Source organism: Eptesicus fuscus, chromosome 1 (assembly GCF_027574615.1).
Source record: "Eptesicus fuscus isolate TK198812 chromosome 1, DD_ASM_mEF_20220401, whole genome shotgun sequence".
NCBI lineage: Eukaryota > Metazoa > Chordata > Mammalia > Chiroptera > Vespertilionidae > Eptesicus > Eptesicus fuscus.
This window is the reverse complement of record NC_072473.1, coordinates 119,761,049-119,779,792: the sequence shown is the minus strand read 5'-3', so window position 1 is coordinate 119,779,792 and position 18,744 is coordinate 119,761,049. Positions and strand designations below refer to the sequence as shown.

At 39.1% G+C, this 18,744-nt stretch overlaps 1 protein-coding gene across 2 annotated transcripts in view; it reads left to right on the top strand.

Annotated features, from left to right (window-relative positions):
* The window catches only part of GRIA3 (glutamate ionotropic receptor AMPA type subunit 3), a 361,210-nt gene that overhangs the window by 91,031 nt on the left and 251,435 nt on the right, over positions 1-18,744 (top strand). For both annotated transcript variants that reach the window (XM_008156125.3, XM_008156126.3), the window contains exon 3: positions 11,209-11,448. In XM_008156125.3, coding sequence (XP_008154347.1) covers positions 11,209-11,448 — 240 coding nt within the window. The remainder of the gene's footprint in view (positions 1-11,208; positions 11,449-18,744) is intronic.

Below are 18,744 nucleotides of genomic sequence, written 5' to 3'. Positions count from 1 at the left end.
AAGAAGACAGCATAGAGACACTAAAGGCACAAACCTGAATAGCTAATAGTCAGTATGTATTTCCTGAGCACACCAAATGTATGTATTTTTAAGCTCCCTATATAACTAAGCTGAGGTCATGCGGAATTGGAATTTGATGTATCATGTGGCACTCAAGAGGCCCAATAAGTAAAGTTAGGTTTAATTTAAGAAAGAGCTCCCTAACCATCAGAGCTTCCTTGCAAGGGAAGGACTGCTTCTGGGTACTGAGCTCCATTGTCACTGGAAGTATTCAAGGAGAGGTAATATGACCTCACAAGAGGTGGTTCCTATTCTGAATGAGAAGTTGAACTAGATTTTTAGGGTCAAACTTTTAGACTTCTCAGATGAGTAATGTTATAAGGAGGAAAAAATGGTGAGTAGAATGTAGATTGATTTAGAGAGTTAACAACTCTAAAATGTTGCTATGTTAAGTATATTAGTTTTCTATTTACTATTCTAACAAATTACCACAAATTGAGTGCCTTAAAACAACACGTTTATTATCTTCCAGTTCTGTAGGTCAGAAGTCTGGTAGGGGTCTCACTGTGTTAAAATCAAAGTGCCAGCACACCTGTGTTCCTGTCTGAAGGCTGTAATAGAGGCAAAATTCATTTTCTTGCCTTTCCCAACTTCTAGAGGCCACTCACTTTCCTTAGCTCATAGCCTCCTCCACCTTCAAAGCTAACACTGGCTGGTCAAGTTTTTCTCATATCTCATCACTCTGATACTGTATCTTAATTCCATCTGCAGCCTTAATTTCCCTTTACTATATAACCTAATTCACAGATTTGGGGATTAAGACATGGGCATCTTCTTTTGGGAGATTTTATATATATATATGTAATGTATATATCCCAAAGGCCCAGTGCACAAAATTGATGCATGGGGTGGGGGGGTATCCCTCAGCCCAGCCTGCACCCTCTCCAATCTGGGAACCCTTGGGGGATGTCCGACTGCCGGTTTAGTCTCTCTCACAATCCTGGACTGCTGGCTCCCAACAACTCACCTGCCTGATTGCCCCTAACTTCTTCTGCCTGCCAGCCTGATCACCCCCTAACCACTCCCCTGCCAACCTGATCAATGCCTAACTGCTCCCCTGCCGGCCCGATCACCTGCAACTGCCCTCCCCTGCAGGCCTGGTCTCCCCTAACTGCCCTCCCCTGCAGGCATGATCTCCCCCAACTGCCCTCCCCTGTAGGGTTGGTCCCCCCCAACTGCCCTCCCCTGCAGGCATGGTCACCCCCAACTGCCCTCCCCTACAGGGCTGGTCCCCCCAACTGCCCTCCCCTGCAGGCTTGGTCGCCCCTATCTGCCCTCCCCTGCCAGCCCAATTGCCCCCAACTGCCCTCCCCTGCAGGCCTGGTCCCCCCCTACTGCCCTCCCCTGCAGGCCTGGTCACCCCCAACTGCCCTCTCCTGCAGACCTATTCCCCCTAACTGCCCTTGCCTGCAGGCCTGGTTGCCCCCCAACTGCCCTCCCCTGCAGGGCTGGTCACCCCCAACTGCCCTCCCCTGCTGGCCTGGTTTCCCCTAATGCCCTCCCCTGCTGGCCTGGTCCCCCCCCCCACTGCCCGGTCGCCTCCAACTGCCCTCCCCTGCCAGCCTGGTCACCCCCAACTGCCCTCCCCTGCTGTCCTGATTGCCCACAACTGCCCTCCCTTGCCAGCCATCTTGTGGTGGCCATCTTGTGACCACATGGGGGCAGCCATCTTGTGTAAGGGTGTGCCGGTCAATTTGCATATTACCTCTTTATTATATAGGATATATATATATATATATATATATATATATACACACACACACACACACATATATATATAATCAGCATAACTCATTTCATTGCTCTTTGCTTTATTGCACTTCATAAATGTTATGTTTTTTTATAAATTGAAGGCAAGACCCTCCATCAGCAAAAAGATTCAACCAACTTTTTTGTGATGGTCTGGAATTGATGATATATAATTTATGTAATTTATCATCAACATGCGATGCTAGAAAATAGAAATTATACAGAGAAAATAATTGTCCTTTCTAAAATAAAAATAAAAAATTAAACACACACACACACACACACAAACAACAAAAACAGTTGTCAATCTTACACCAACATACACACACACATATGCATATTTCACCAGACTGAAAACTTCACCATGGACCAACATCACAGCTTTAGAATTTCTTTGGATTGCATGTTCTCTTAGGGACCTTTCCAGCTCTAAGCTTCTTTGAGCCCCTGGAATTCCCTCTACTGTGGTATTACCTGGAAAAACTTCTTGTGATATATTTCTATTTGTTCCCTCATAGCTATATTTTTCTTTTTCCTGCTTGCTTCAAATGTGATCATTAAGTCAGCAAGATACTTCAGTTTCCTTTTTTCTCCTGATTCAAAAGGCTATGAAAAGTGTCCTGTAAATGATATGCAGTATTGTTATTCTGATCATTGGGGTAATCGAGTTGCTTGACATTTCTGTAATGATGCCTTTTGGAATATGAGTGGTGTAATTAGCTGCCATACTGTACATTAACAATACCTCTCCTGACCCTACAGACTTGGTAACTATAAATAAAAGTGAGACAGCTGGCTTCAGCCTTGCTTGTCACTCACCATTGAAGGGAAAGCTGCCAGAGAGCTACACTAAAGTTCCCAGGAACCGAGGATGTAGTCAGAAATGACATCTTCAATGAGAAGAACTTGGTGCTTTGCTAGAGGAAAGGCACTCTTAGGAAACAGACAACCAAGATATTTTGTACTGGGAAGGTACAGAGACCCCAAGTGGGGACAATATTTTATCAGCAGGAAGGCATTACTTAGGGGACAGCAGCACATTCTCAACCAAACTACCAGAGTTTCATTTTTTTTTAAATATATTTTATTTATTTTTTACAGAGAGGAAGGGAGAGGGATAGAGAGTTAGAAACATCGATGATGAGAGAGAAACATCAATCAGCTGCCTCCTGCACACCTCCTACTGGGGATGTGCCCGCAACTAAGGTGCATGCCCTTGACCGGAATCTTTCAGTCCACAGGCTTTCACTCTATCCACTGAGCCAAACCGGTTAGGGCTACCAGAGTTTCTTTCTTAACCCATTACTATCCATGAATGAGAATAGGAAATAGCACTGATGAACTGTATAGGGAAAGTGAAAGAGAAGAAAATCTGTGCTACCTGAGTATTCAGTGTGAGGTCCAGGGCAGTGGTTACTTGAGCAGGGTAACCTGATGTGGTTAACAAAAGACAAAATATGCAAAATGAGGTGGCAAGAGGAAAGAAATAGAGAACTATTTAGCAGCCAAGTTGTAGGGAGGCATTGTGCTGAGTATTTCCATGTATCATTTCATTTATTGCTCGCCTTACAACAATAACCAAAAGCAACACTTATAACTTAAGACACACTTTATATTTTATTTATCACATTTATTATTGTCTTTCTCCCTTGCTAGTATATAAGTTCCAAGAGGACTTGATCTTTTTTTCTCTCCTGCATCTCAAAATACCTGTAACAGTGCCTGGCACATAGTGGATGTTCAATAAATATTTGTAGCATGAGTAAATAGCTAGCATTAATTGAGTATCAATTATGTGCCAGGCACTGTTAGAGATGCTTCCCATGAATGAACTCACTTTTACTTTCACAACCAATGCTGAGACAAGCATAATTATCCCAATTTTATAGATGAAGAAACTGGGTCAAAAGCATAGAGATATTAAGTAATTTGCCTTACAAGTGATAGATTCAGGATTTCAACCTATATGTTCTAATTCCAGAACCTTTCTACTTAATTATTATCCTATACTGAGGCTCAGACAGGTTAACTTGCACAAAGTCATGCAGCTTAAAACTGGAATAACCATGAACTGTTTCCCTTTTCTCTGAATTTTGAGGCTTCATAAGATTGCCAAAATAACTTTTTCTTCCAGGATCATTTTACCAAGGACTAGTCTTCTGAAATAAATAAATGGATGTGGCTCACTAAGGATTCACATTAAGGTAACAGACATTGCCCAAAAGTATCATGAGTCCCCAGAAATCACAAATCTGCAATCTGATCTCATTGTTGGTATTTGGAGCTGTGGAAGGTGAGGGAAGCAGCCGGTAGATGAGTCATGGGAAACCCCTGGTGGATCCATCTCTGCTGAGAGCTTGGAATGTAAGTCACTTTCATGCTTGTCAAATCCTGACCCATGCTGCCCTAGATAGCTCTGGAGTAGGCATGCAGTAAAGATGCTGATAAAGCACTTCTAAGTGACTGGTTCATAATTCATTACATGACCTTGTGCAAGACACTTCCTCCTTTGTGTCACAGTTTCATTATGATAGGGAGGCATCAGTGGAACTCTGTTAAATCAGAAGAGCTCAACTTGATCTCTTCTATATTGAACTTTTCCACATAAAATTGTATTTGGAGAAAGGATTTCACACTAAAAACTATGCTTGAAAACCACTGACTAGTCTTTTAAGTTCCTTATAGCTCAAACATTCTAAGAATCTAATAACATAGACACTCTTCTTTCAATCGGCTAAGTGTTCCATTCAGCCTTACTTTCTGCAGCCAGGAATGAGCCCAGGGATCCACTAGAAGAGGCCATTCCCAGGCTCCCTATCCCCCAGCTTCTCTCAGAGGTTATTAACCTTGTCCTCATATGGCAGTTGTCTTTCCCACTCACTGGGCCTTCTACTATCATTCCCTGTAAATTTTAAGGTACAGCAAGGGTAACTATGCACAATAGTATTTGTAGGGTAGCTGTGCCTGTTTCATATGAAGAAAATAAAACATTTACTAATTTTCTCCTAACACTCTTCTTGTTGATGTGCACCACCGTGCGTCTGCCCATTGGACCAAAGTAGTCTGAGGACTGCTGCTGATCTAAAATATTCCTAAATCCCTTGCCTGAGCCACGACTAAAGCTGTAAACTTAGTCTGGAATTTTGTATTTTCACTGGCTTCCTTCACACCTGCTCACTCACACATTTTTATAAGGTCTTCCTTTGTCTCATTCTGCTTGCCATCATACACAAGCCTAACAATTTCACTGGGTGCTCCTTCCTGGAGTCTGAGTTTCAACTATACAATATGATTCCCTTCTTACAAAGTTTTCAAACAAGCAAAAGTAACATCATATTGTTTAGGTGTGTGTGTTTGTATATTTTTAAAAGACCAAGTAATAATAAATATAAAATTCAGAGTAGCTACCTTGAAGGGAGGAAGGGATAAAAACAGAGAGACATAATAGAGGAGGGAGACATAGGTAAAAATAAGTTATCAGTAATAATGTTATAGTTCTCAGAGCTGCATGAAAGTTTTATGGGTGTTTGCTGTATATTAAAAATAGATAAATAAATAAAAAATGAAAGGTTCATATGTGAGCTAGTAATGATTAATTAATTCTGTAGCCCTGAGTTTCAGAAACAATGATTATAAGAGCAATACAAGACTTTTTTATTAACCAGTATCTTACCACCATAACATTCTTACATTTTTTGTAATTCTTTATTGTTCAAAGTATTACATATGTTCCCTTTTTTCCCCATTGACCCACTCCAGCCTGCTCCCACCTCCCCCCACCCCATCCCAGGCCTTCAGCACCCTATTGTCTGTGTACATGGGTTATGCATATATGCATGCATGGTCTTTGGTTGATTACCTACCTCCCTCCTACCCTCCCCCACCTTCCCTCTGAGATTCCATACTCTGTTCCATGCTTCCATGTCTCTGGATCCACTCTGTTCATCAGTTTATTTTGTTACTTAGATTCCACATATGAGTGCGATCATATGATACTTGTCTTTCTCTGACTGACTTATTTCACTTAGCATGTTACTCTCCAGGTCCCTCCATGTTGTCTCAAAGGGTAGGAGATTCTTCTTTTTTACTGCTGCACAGTAATCTATAATATAAATGTACCACAGCTTTCTTATCCACTCATCTATTGATGGGCACTTGGGTTGTTTCCAGACCTTAGCTATTGTAAATTGTGCTGCTATGAACATAGGGGTGCATACATTCTTTCTGATTGGTGCTTCGAGTTTCTTAGGATATATTCCTAGAAGTGGGATCACTGGGTCAAATGGCAGTTCCATATTTAACTTTTTGAGGAAACTCCACACTGTTTTCCATAATGGTTGCATCAGTCTGCATTCCTACCAGCAGTGTACTAGGGTTCCCTTTCCTCCACATCCTCAACAGTACTTGTTACTTGTTAATTTGTTGATGATAGCCATTCTGACAGGTATGAGGTGTAAACTCATTGTCATTTTAATTTGCATCTCTCTGATGATCAGTGACTTTGAGCATTTTTTCATATGTCTCTTGACTATCTCTATGTCTTCTTTGGAGAAGTGTCTATTAGGGTCCTTTGCCCATTTTTTAATTGGATTGTTTGTCTTCCTTTTGTTAAGTTGTATGAGTTCCTTATATATTTTGGATATTAATCCTTTATCAGATGTATCATTGCCAAATACGTTCTCCCATACGGTGGGATCTCTTTTCATTTTGTTGATGGTTTCTTTTACTCTGAAGAAGCTTTTTATTTTGATGTAGTCCCATTTGTTTATTTTCTCCTTAGTTTCCTTTACCTTAGAAGATATATCTATAAACATATTGCTACAAGAGTTGTCTGAGATTTTGCTGCCTATGGTTTCTTCTAGGATTTTTATGGCTTCACGACTTACATTTAAGTCTTTTATCCATTTTGAGTTTATTCTTGTGTATGGTATAAGTTGGTGGTCTAGTTTCATTGTTTTGCATGTATCTGTCCAATTTTCCCAACACCATTTATTGACGAGACTGTCTTGACTCCATTGTATGCTCTTGCCTCCTTTGTCAAATATTAATTGAACATAATGGCTTGGGTCAATTTCTGAGTTCTCTGTTCTGTCCCATTGATCTCTATGCCTATTCTTGTGCCAATACCAGGCTGTTTTGATTACGGTGGCTTTGTAGTATAACTTTAAATCTGGTATTGTGATTCCTCCAACTTTATTTTTCTTTCTTAAGATTACTACAGCTATTTGGGATCTTTTTGTATTCCATATACATTTTTAGAGTATTTTTTCTAGCTCTGTGAAATATGCTCTTGGTATTTTAATAAGGATTGCATTGAATCTGTAGATTGCTTTGGGTAGCATGGACCTTTTAAAGATGTTGATTCTACCAATCCATGAGCCTTGTATATTCTTCCACTTGTTTATATCTTCCTCTATCTCTTTTTTTCAATGTCCTGTAGTTTTCAAGTATAGGTCTTTTGCCTCCTTGGTTAAGTTTATTCCTAAGTATCTTAATTTTTTTGTTGTTGTTGCAATGGCAAATGGGATTGTTTGGTTAGTTCCTCTTTCTGAGAATTCATTATTGGTGTATAAAAAAACATCAATTTTTTGGGTGTTAATTTTGTATCCTGCTACATTGCTAAATTCATTTATTAAATCTAATAGTTTTTTGGTGGATTCTTTAGGGTTTTCTATGTACAATATCATGTCATCTGCAAATAATGAGAGTTTTACTTTCTCCTTTCCAATTTGGATGCCTTTTATTTCTTCTTGTTGTCTGATCACTGTGGCTAGAACTTCCAATTCTACATTGATTAAGAGTGGTGAAAGCAGATATCCCTGTCTTGTTCCTGTTCTTAGGGGAAATGGTTTTAGTTCTTGCCCATTGAGTATGATGTTTGCTGATGGTCTGTCGTATATGGCCTTTATCATGTTGAGATATGTTCCCTCTATTCCCACTTTGCTGAGAGCTTTTATCAAAAAAATCTTTACTTTTATTTTTTGTTTTTTACAATGCATCAAGAGCTTTTTGAAACTCTAAGTGCATCATAGCTATAGGCTTTCCTCTCTCCAACTTTATTTTCCCTTCAATTATTGTTCATAGTTTAGACAGGTTAGGTTCTCCTTGTTGAAAATAAGTTGTATTTCCCCATGAGGCTATTTTTGTATAGGGATCATGGGTCCTCATCTTTCTCTTGGGCCCTGCAGGCTAGAAGATATGGGTCTAAAAATTACTGGCTGCCTCCTGAATCATTTGGGGGGAAGGGTCATGACTGCTTGTTCCAGTTTTCCAGCCCCATGGTCAGTAAAAAGGACAGGTTCTTTCTAGGGTTGCCAGATAAAATCAGGATCCTCAGTTAAATTTAAATTTTCAAATAAATAATTTTTAATATATGTATGATTTGAGGCTTACTTATACTAGAACTAATTTATATGAAAATCAAATTTAATTGGACATCCTATATTTTTATTTGCTAACCTGAAAACTCTATCTCATTTAGGCCAATAATTACTCTTCAATGTTATTCATTATTGGTTTTGGGACCCAAGAAGTGTGAGTCGGGCAGACTCAGGTTCAAATCCTGGATTCTCCACACAAGAGATAGAACATTATTTTTGTCTCAGAATTCTTATCTATGGAATAGAAATAATAGCACTACCTCATGAGGTTGTTGGAAATGTCAAATGAGATAATATTTGTATAGTACTTCCCTGATGCAAATACTTCAGTTACTGATAATCACATTTGAAATGCTACCCTCAAGCCAATGACTAATGAGTTGGCTGATAAAAGGAAGCATCCCTAATCAATATAAGTCTACATCAAAATAAAAAGCTTTTGAACAGCAAAAGAAACCATCAACAAAACAACAAGAAAGCCCACTGCATGGGAGAACATATAGTGTTTGCCAAAGTTATCACTGGTAAGGATTTAATCTCCAACATTTACAGGGAACTCATACAACTTAACAAAAGGGCAATGGACCTAAATAGATACTTTTCAAAAGAGGACAAAAGAAGCCCAAGAGACATATGAAAATATGCTCAAAGTCACTAATCATCCAAGAGATGCAGATAAAAACAACAATGCTGTACCATCTCACACCTGTCAGAATGGCTATCATCAACAAATCAACAAAGGACAAGTGCTAGGTAGGATGCCGAGAAAAGGGAATCCTCATGCACTGCTGGTGTGAATGCAGACTGGTGCAGCCACTGTGAAGAACAATATGGAGTTTCCTCAAAAAAAAAACTAAAAAATGGAACTCCCATTTGACCCAGTGATCCCATTTCTAGGAATATATCCTAAGAAACTAGAAACACTAGTCAGAAAGGATATATGTACCCCTATGTTCATAGTGGCACAATTTACCATAGCTAAGATTTGGAAACAGCCTAAGTGCCCATCAGCAGATGAGTGGATTAAAAAACTATGGTTCATCTACACAATGGAATACTACACTGCAGTAAAAAAGAAAGAATTCTTACCATTTGCAACAGCATGGATGGAACTGGAGAGCATTATGCTAAGTGAAATAAGCCAGTCAGAGAAAGATAAATGTTACGTGATCTCAATCATTTATGGAATATAATGAACAACATAAACTGATGAACAAAAACAGAGACAGAGAAGCATCGATCAGACATCAAACCTCAGAGGGAAAGTAGGGGAGGGTGGGGTAAGGGGGACAGATCAACCAAAGAACTTGTATGCATGCATATAAGTCTAACCAATGGACACAGATACCAGCGGGATGAGGGTGTGAGTGGGAGGAGATGGGGGGCAAAGGGGGGAGAAGGACACATATGTAACACCATAATCAATAAAGAAAAAAAATTTAATAAGTTTAAATGGAATGCATGGAAAGCAAGATATCACAGATACTGAGAAGTCTCTGATTATCACAAGGAGATCAAGAAATGAATTAAATTGGTTTTCCATTTGCCTTTATCCTAACTTCAATGCCTTCCTTCTTTTGGTGCACAATGGCTTAACTGTTTCTCCCCTCAGGGAGGTCTTCAGATTCTTTATATTCTCTTCTCTGACCCACCTATCCCCATCAAAATTTACCCATCTGCTATACCACTCCTCCTAGAATCTAATCAGACATTATTTCATCTTAACATGCTAATGAGTTTAAAAGATTCTATTGAATCCTCCTCCCAAGCCACAGGCTTTTTTCAACACCTAAACCTGAAGAATTAAGCTTAACAGTGGCTTCTTAGCAGATAAGGGAAACCATGCAGAAACCATTAAATCATACCACGTTATCTGCCTGTTCTGTCTGCTTCACATGAATAGAAGGAAGCAGTAGTGCAGATAATCTAAAGATCATTTTCACTTGGTTTGGGAATGCACCACAAGGTGTTGTTGTAGTTGATTTGCTTTGCTAATTATGTTCTACTTAAGCTAATATTGAAATTGGTTCACATTTTTTTAAGTTCATCTGGGCCAGAAGAGGGAAGAGATGGTGGTATGGTACACTTTGAAATGAAGTAAAGCTTACCACAATTATGAAGAGGACATGAAAGCTCTATATGTGGGCTAATAAATCTAGAAGAAAAATGCAAAAGGATCAAGATAACACTTTGCCAATTACACATGGGCAGAATAGGTCCACCTACCTCATATGATTCACTGGGCACTGGAAGGCCAGTCTTCCCAATGACCTGCCCAGAATCTGAAATCCTCTGTATCAGGAACCTAAATTAAGGATATTAGTCATAATATAACTATAATTAAATCATTATGTGACCTAAGAGTATCAACCCATTTCCTAGCAGACACATTAGCAGTTTGTCTGACTAAATCCTCAGTCATTATTGTCACATAGTAGAAAATGAAATGAAAGGGTAAGACACAAGATAGTTGTGCCTTAATGGGTGTATGGGTATACTATGAGGTCTCTAGGCAGCTATGGTGGAAGTATGAGAGCATCGAGTTCCTTGGAGGTTAACTGTGAGGGTTGCTAAAAGAGGGTAAAACAACCTTCACCTCTTCTCACATTTTCTTAGTTTCCTTCTTATCGTAGATATAAAGTACATGCAACTGGCCCTGGCCAGGTGGCTCAGCTGACTGGAGTATCATTCCATGCAACAAAGGGTTGTGGGTTTGATTCCCAGTCAGGGCACAGGTTTGATCGGGGCATATAAGGGAGGCAACTGATCCATGTTTTTCTCTCTTTAAGAGAGAAAGAGAGAGGGAATATTCAACTGGATCAAATAAATTCTTCCCTTCCTTACTCTTCTTCTGCTGTGCAACTGGGCTTTTAAGGGATTCTATAGATTTCAGAGATCTTGGTTTTCTTTTGAGGCATGTCATTTAGAGCCAAAACCTAACTGTACATTGTATTTCCAACCCTATAAGTTGCAGCAAGTGACCATGGTGCTATTGAAATTTCTCTTTTTCTCATTGCAGTCTGCTCCCAGTTCTCGAGAGGGGTGTATGCCATCTTTGGATTCTATGACCAGATGTCAATGAACACTCTGACCTCCTTCTGTGGGGCCCTGCACACATCTTTTGTCACGCCCAGCTTCCCCACTGATGCAGATGTGCAGTTTGTCATCCAGATGCGCCCAGCCTTGAAGGGTGCTATTCTGAGTCTTCTGGGTCACTACAAGTGGGAGAAGTTTGTGTATCTCTATGACACAGAAAGAGGTAAGAAGAGGCATCTGCTCTCCTCTTTGAATATTCATATTGTTAATATTCATATTAACAGTGGTGTTTAACCTTCCTCAACTCATGTTTGTTCCCTTTTACATTTAATAAAATCTAATACTCTTTTAAAATTATATTTAAAATTCAAAATGAATTGAACATTAACGCCAAAAGTTTGAAGCAATGGTAACTTTAGAATCTAATTTTCAAACTATATATGTCCTCCTACCCCTGACTCTGAAAAGGGGTTAGGAATACCCTCCTGGTTGAGTCACTGTTGTTGAAAAAGAGCCCCGCCTCCCAAAAAAATTTTTTTTCCTGGTCTAAAATGCACTAAGTTAAAGCAGCTTAGTCTAAAATAGAGGCATGACCTGGAAAGTTATATATAATTAATCCTATCAAAGACTATAATTAACCCCATTTCATAGATGAGAAAACTAGAGCCCAAAGAGAAAAAGTGCTTTTTTTTTCCCTTTTTTTATATGTCTTTAATTCTTTAAAATTAATTCTATCTTATTCACAATCAGATAAGTGTGAGAAAAAGTGCTCTTTCACACAACAGCTTAACCACAGAACTGAGACTGGTGTCAATATTTCCTGCATCCAGGGCTTGTTACAGCAGATCATATTAGTTCTTCAGGTTATAGAGCCTCAACAATGATTTGATGGAAATAATGAGTGGATATTGGCTAATCTGGGTTTTGGGAATATATATATATATATATATATATATATATATATATATATATATATATATATTACAGAAAGGAAGGGAGGAAGGGGGAGGGATAGAGAGTCAGAAACATCAATGAGGGAGAAACATGGATCAGCTGCCTCCTGCACACCCCCTACTGGGGATGTGCCCGCAACCAAGGTACATGCCCTTGGCTGGAATCGAACCTGAGACCCTTCAGTCCACAGGCTGACGCTCTATCCACTGAGCCAAACCGGTTAGGGTGGGAATTTTTTTTTTTAATATTGAGGACATATTATATTGAAACAGTTTTAGAAATTAGGGATCTGATCTTAAGTAGTATACAATTAGGTGTATACTACTATATAATTCAACTAAACAGACTCCTCTAAAACTCAGTTATCTTTGAGGGGCTTCTCAGTAAAACCAGCAGATCCTATCACCATGAGATTCCAAATGACAATGTTACTTTGTTTGCCTGTATCCCTGATTATAGCCTGGGAATTGTTCTCTCTGACTCCAGGTTTTCTGACTCAGAGAAGGAAAGAGCAAATGGAAGGACTGACTGCCTGACTTAGGGGTCCCTGGAAAGGATATTCTTCTAGATAATTTAATTTGAAGGGCAATTTTGTTTTGGGGAACCCAGAGCACTTTTCACCTCACTCATTTTGATGTGCCATCAAACCCTGTCAGGAAATACTACTAGTAAGAACTGTATTTGCCTGTGGTTCATGCCTCTGAAATTACCAAATTTCATGAATCCGAAGCAGAGACTAGGGTTACAGTCCAAGCTTTGCCACTAACTAGCTCTCTGATCTTGACCAACTCATTGAAGCTCTCTTGGCCTTGGTCTCCTCACTAATGGTGTGTTCTTTCTTAATGTAATGTAATATTCTATGACTATTTTGAGATAGTATATTAGACACGTGACACTTTATATCTTGCTATTAATCCTAACTTATAAATGATCCACTACTCAACCAATTCTACAAACTGTTATCAACCCACAATGGTGTATTCAATCTTGTGATAGATGTTTACATAATATAGTTCTAATAGGAGTAGACAGAAAAGAACATTCATGAAACAATTCATGAATAACACAGAATAGTACCAAATTGAGTGCTATACTACAGTCTCTGATTACCGTAAGAATTGTGAAAAGCTAGCACTCCAGGAAAGTAGTTTTCAGAGAAGGCTGGCTAGAGGAGCTTGAAGGATATGTAAGTTGAAGATGGCAAGAGAAGAGAGGAAGGGGTTCTGAGACTAGGAAAAGAGCGTGAACAAAGGGTGGAATCAGTAAAGAGTGTAGTGTATTTCTGCAGAGCCTTGCCTGACTAGGGTACCAAAAGAGTTTGAACATTCTATTTCACAATTTGCTAAAGTGTAATGCATTTTATTTCTTCCAAGCACTATGGATGAGTTAGCCTATTTCCATAAACTGTATCCACTGTAATCTAGCCATAACAATCTAATTTTCAGAACTAAAGTTTGTAAATCAGACAGTGTCTCTCCTGAAACTTTTTTGAAACTAAACATCAGTTCTATTAATACTGTAACCTCCCATTTATTCAAATGCAGGAGATGAAATTAGTGTATTTTCTCCTTATCTCCCTTTACCCTTCTTGGTTCATTAGCTCTCTATTAGAGAAAAGGAAGCAAAAGTTCATCTATGTATACTTCTTATCCCTGCATCTTTTTTCAAATCATCTCAGTAAACACTTTAGACAATTCTAGGGTCTTGGAGTCAAAAGAAACCTTTCTGACTCATGTGTGTTAATATTTTTTCTTCTATAGCCATTTAACTAGTGGGACAAATCTGTTCTGTTTAAGAAATACTTTCCATAAACTTTTATAATAATTTCCCCTTTGGAAATCCTTCTTAAAATACTACACCATAATCCTGTTCCAAAATTTTCAATGTCTTCTATTGCCCACATTGAAAGAAAAAAAATAGTATATTATTTAAGACTCATCATAATTATACCTCAAACAAGTAACAAACCTGTTGTTCCTATGTTATCTAACCTTCCACTTAAGGCACCTTTCATTTTTTACTGTTGCCCAAATGTGCCAGAACCATGTTTGCCTTACAACTTCACTTTTACTACTATCTTAAATTCTTTCCTTAATCTTGATTATGAAAATTCTGCCTATACTTACATTTTTCAAATTCCACTTCAAGCTCTTTCTCCCCAAGGTGGCCTTTCCTGACCACTTCAGCCTAGTGATTCATTCATTCACTCAGTAGGTGCTAAGGTTACAATGATGAACACGATAGATATTGTTCCTGCTATTATTAAGTTTATATTCTAATGAAGGAGATAAAAAACATACAAGCCAACAAAATAATCACACACTTAGATAAAGTGCTATGAAGGAAACAAAGAAACAGTAATAGACAGGACCTTAGTGATGGTTTCATTGAGAAGAAACAATTAAACTGAGAATTAAAGGATTAGAAGAAGTCAACCATGTGAGAAATAGAGGGAAAGAGATTCAAGGAGTAAAATTAGCAAGTACAAAGGCCCTATAGGAGGAAAAAGCTTGGCACTTTTGAGGAAGTAAAAGAAGACAGGTATGGCTAAAGTGTAGTGATGAGGTTGTGAATGGCCTGAGATGAGACTGTAGAGGTATAGAGGAGCCTGATCATAGCCATGGAGTATGGGTGGGAGCCATGGTAAGGAATATGGAATTTATAGGATTCTGAGCAGAGGAGTCATATCTCATTTAAGTTCTATAGAGAATGGAGTGTGGTGTAAGAGTGAAGGAAGGAAAACCAACTAAAAGGTCATTGTGGTCATCTAGGTGAAAAAATGATGGCAGCTTAGACTAGGCTAGAGATAGAGAAAAGTGAATGAAACTGAAATACATTTTGAAGCCAAAATTGGCAGAACTTGGGGACAGATTGACTGTGGGATGTGAGAGAGAGAAAGGATTCATGGATGACTATTAAGCTTTGGCTTGAGAGACTGGGTTAGATGGTGATGCTATTTACTGAGGTGACTAGGCAGGAGGAGAGCCGTTTTGAGGAGCAGAGATCTTGCCCGCTTCTAAACACCCACAGAACCCTTTTGTCCATGTCATTCACTTGGCACTTAACATAACTGCTTTCCATTATTATTTCATTGGGTCTGCTAATACCTTCCCAAGCCCTTCTCTCCAGCATGATAATAATTGGTTCATCCTTAAATTTATGCTTTGTGCCCAACCTGGTACATAGCACAGATGTGGATACATACTTGTGTTTTCCCAACTCCATTATTGAATAAGCCATGTCTTTTTTTTCAATGTTGGGCTTAAAGAAAGAGACAGAAAATCAAAGAAGGGAAGGGAGGGATGGAGAGAGGGAAGTAAGAAGGAAAAGAAGAGAATTCAGTTTATAAATCAAATAATGTAATACAGTTCTTTAAAATACTCAATAAAGTGTCTATTCTGTATATTCTCGTTTTCTACAATGATCATATATTGCTTTAGTAATAAAAATTATGGGGAGAAATTATAACAACAAAATTTAATTTTAAAATATTTTGAATTACTTAAGAAAGAAATGGGAGACAGAGGAAGACAGAAGGGAGCACCTATAATTACATTCAAATAAGCTAAATATACAAATGATGTAACTCTACTATATAAGGGCAGAGATGAGTGAGGAGCTGAGGAATGGGTTAAACATTTGAGGTTATTTAAAAGATTTATAGCACAATCAAGGTAATATAACCTCTGAAATTATAAAACATTGAGTGGACTTCAAGGTTTTGTTCGTTACACTATGATTTCCATCTGCAGAGAAAAGTCTGATTTGTATTTACAGGTCATAACTTTGCTTAGTTACTTAAGTTACTACCTTGGTTCATTAATACAAAGTTCAAAATTATACTCTTTGTGCTATCACATGAAAAGTTAGTTCTTGGAAAAACTATGAGGTGGACTAAGTGTGATCTCTGCCCCCTCTGTACCCTCTCTTCTTTATTGACAGCCCTTATTTTTATTGACACTTGTTGACACCTGCCCTGCCTGGATTTGCTCGTCTCAACATCTCTGACCCATCTTGCCTTCACACCTCTATAAAAACTTTCCTGCCCTACATTTTTATTCCACTGATTGTCTTTCTCTGCTAGTGACAACAGTTCAGCTTACCAAGTTATTCATTTTAATTTCTTTATGGCTATTAGTTTCTTGATGTGTTAGTGCATCCAGGGAAGAATTTCATTTCAGCTAAAGGCCTTCTGTGAAATAAAACCCTAATCTAATGTGGGCCTTCTAATTCTGGGATTGTAGGCACCATAAATCCGGTTTGGATGTCCCTTGCTTACATACCTTCCTATATAGAAAGTCCTAAAGCCATGCTAGGGAGGTGGTCACCTCTTCCAGTTTTCTATTAGACCTATCTTTTGGGTGCAAGTGACCTAGTTCTCTGTGGTGCTAACATTTCCCCCAGAACAGCAAGATACTTGAGAACTGCAGCCAGACTCTCTCATGCACCTGACAACTCTCTTTGGCTTCAATGGGCACAGCCCACAGAGATTAAAGAATCTATCCCAGGCTGTGGCTCTCAGATTAGATAATGAGATAATAGCTCTAAGTGCCCTTTGAGGCAACTACTCCCCACCTTCTTGCCAGTGTTCAATAAACTCCTGCTGTTTCCCATTCTCAACCTGAAACTCCTTACTTAGTTCCCAAGTAACTCTCTGAAAGTCAACAGCCTTCTAACAGACCATTCTATTTGCTCTAGAAGGTTGTGGCAGGAAAATGGGCAGTGCCAACAAGTAGTCTGTCAGTCAACAAGCAATGTATTGGGCATCTCCTAGTGCTAACTAGGCAGTGTTGAGAGAAGCAGAATTAGGTCCTACCTTTGAAGAGTTAACAATCCTGATGCTGGAACAGTAATTTATCTCAGAGGCCTGGAAAAAAATAAATTTTAACTCAACTGTTTCCCCATCCATCAATGACATTTTCATTCTTTGAGGTAGGCACCTTGTGAAAAGATTAAAGTGTTGCCAGATAGATAGGGAGGTGGAAAAATGTTGGAAGATCCCACATGGTGTAATAGGTTCCTTAAGACAAAGACAACGGGGCCTTTCCTTAGAAGACTGTTAATGTTTTCAGATTGGCTGGACTTTAACTCTACTGAGAGACAAGCAGAGCTTCAGTTCCTCACACCTTCCTGCATGTTGCCATTTACCACCTACTTACATAACATCGCTTCGTTCCTTAATTCAGTTGTACTTGCCAAAATAAAATACAGAATCTCTCTCTGTGTCTCTGTCTCTCTCTTTCTCTCACCCTCCTTCCCTCTCCCTTTCTACACACACACACACACACACACACACACACACACACACACACACAAGCTTCCCAATACCAATCAGTGGCACAAATAAATCCCTATCATTGTCACCATTTTATCAACTTAGATAAAAGCAGCTGCCACTTCTTAAGCACTTATTACACACTAGGTCCTGAGTTTATGGATTATCCCATTTAATCCTCATGGCATCCCTCCATCTTCATAACTGAGAAAACCAAGGCATAAAAAGGTTAAATGATGGCTCATAGGGTCACACAGCTTAGTATGCCAAAGTAACAAACCAGAATTTCAACCCAGGTTTGCCACATTTCACAGTCTATGCATGCTGTTCACTGTGCTGATGTGCTGCCTCCCACACTTTTAACATTTGAAAACTGTCATTACTTCATCCCTTAGTCTTTCCTTCAGCCATTCTCCAAAGGACCTAGTACCTGGACCCTCACTATCCTAGTTGTCTTCCTGTGGATGCACTGCAGTTGTCAATTTACTTCTTAAACCCTGATATCCACAAATGAACACAAGAGCTTGTGGTCCCAGAGTCTAGGGATCCAGATAGGCAGCAGGTCAAAACTCCAGGTTAAGGGGCAGATGACTAGCATAAATAGCAAATGCAGCCAGACAGGTTGGTTTGCTCATGGTGCACCCTCATGGAGTGCTATGGTGGGGACCTGACTCCAAGGTGAAGGGAACTCATAGATTCCTCTCTGGAGCAGAGACAGTTTCCAGAGCATAGAAAGATGTGAACCTGCAGGTCCTCATCGCTAAGGGGCTATTTTAGTTGAAGAAGTAGAAAGCAAGAAGAGGCCAGTGGTTACATGGCAGCGACTTATAAGGAAAAGTATTGGGTACCTTGCTGTGAAAAAAAACAAAAAGACTATCAGTGGATTTTTTTTTCTAGTTCACTTTAAGAACTGGTTAAAGGATGTGCAAAGGTAACAGATGTCTCCACTTCTAGCCATGTCCATCTGCCTTCTGGGAAAAGTGAAGCTATGTTTTTATTAAAATTCAAACTACTTTTTACATCTGAATAAATTAGGAAGGCCCAGAGAGTGCATTAACCTGTGAGGGACAGATACTAAATTTTCCTGTTTGAGCAGCAATAATAAGGGTTGACAGTACCCGAGACATTTGGTAGTTTCTGCAGCCTGCCTAATCTATTGTGATGAGTGTTCAACTATGAGAGCATCATGAAAGCCTACACAATAATAATAGTGAATGACTATTTGGACTGGATTGTGAATAAAAGACTATACATATGTCTGTAATGAGAATTTCATTGAAAATGAAAATA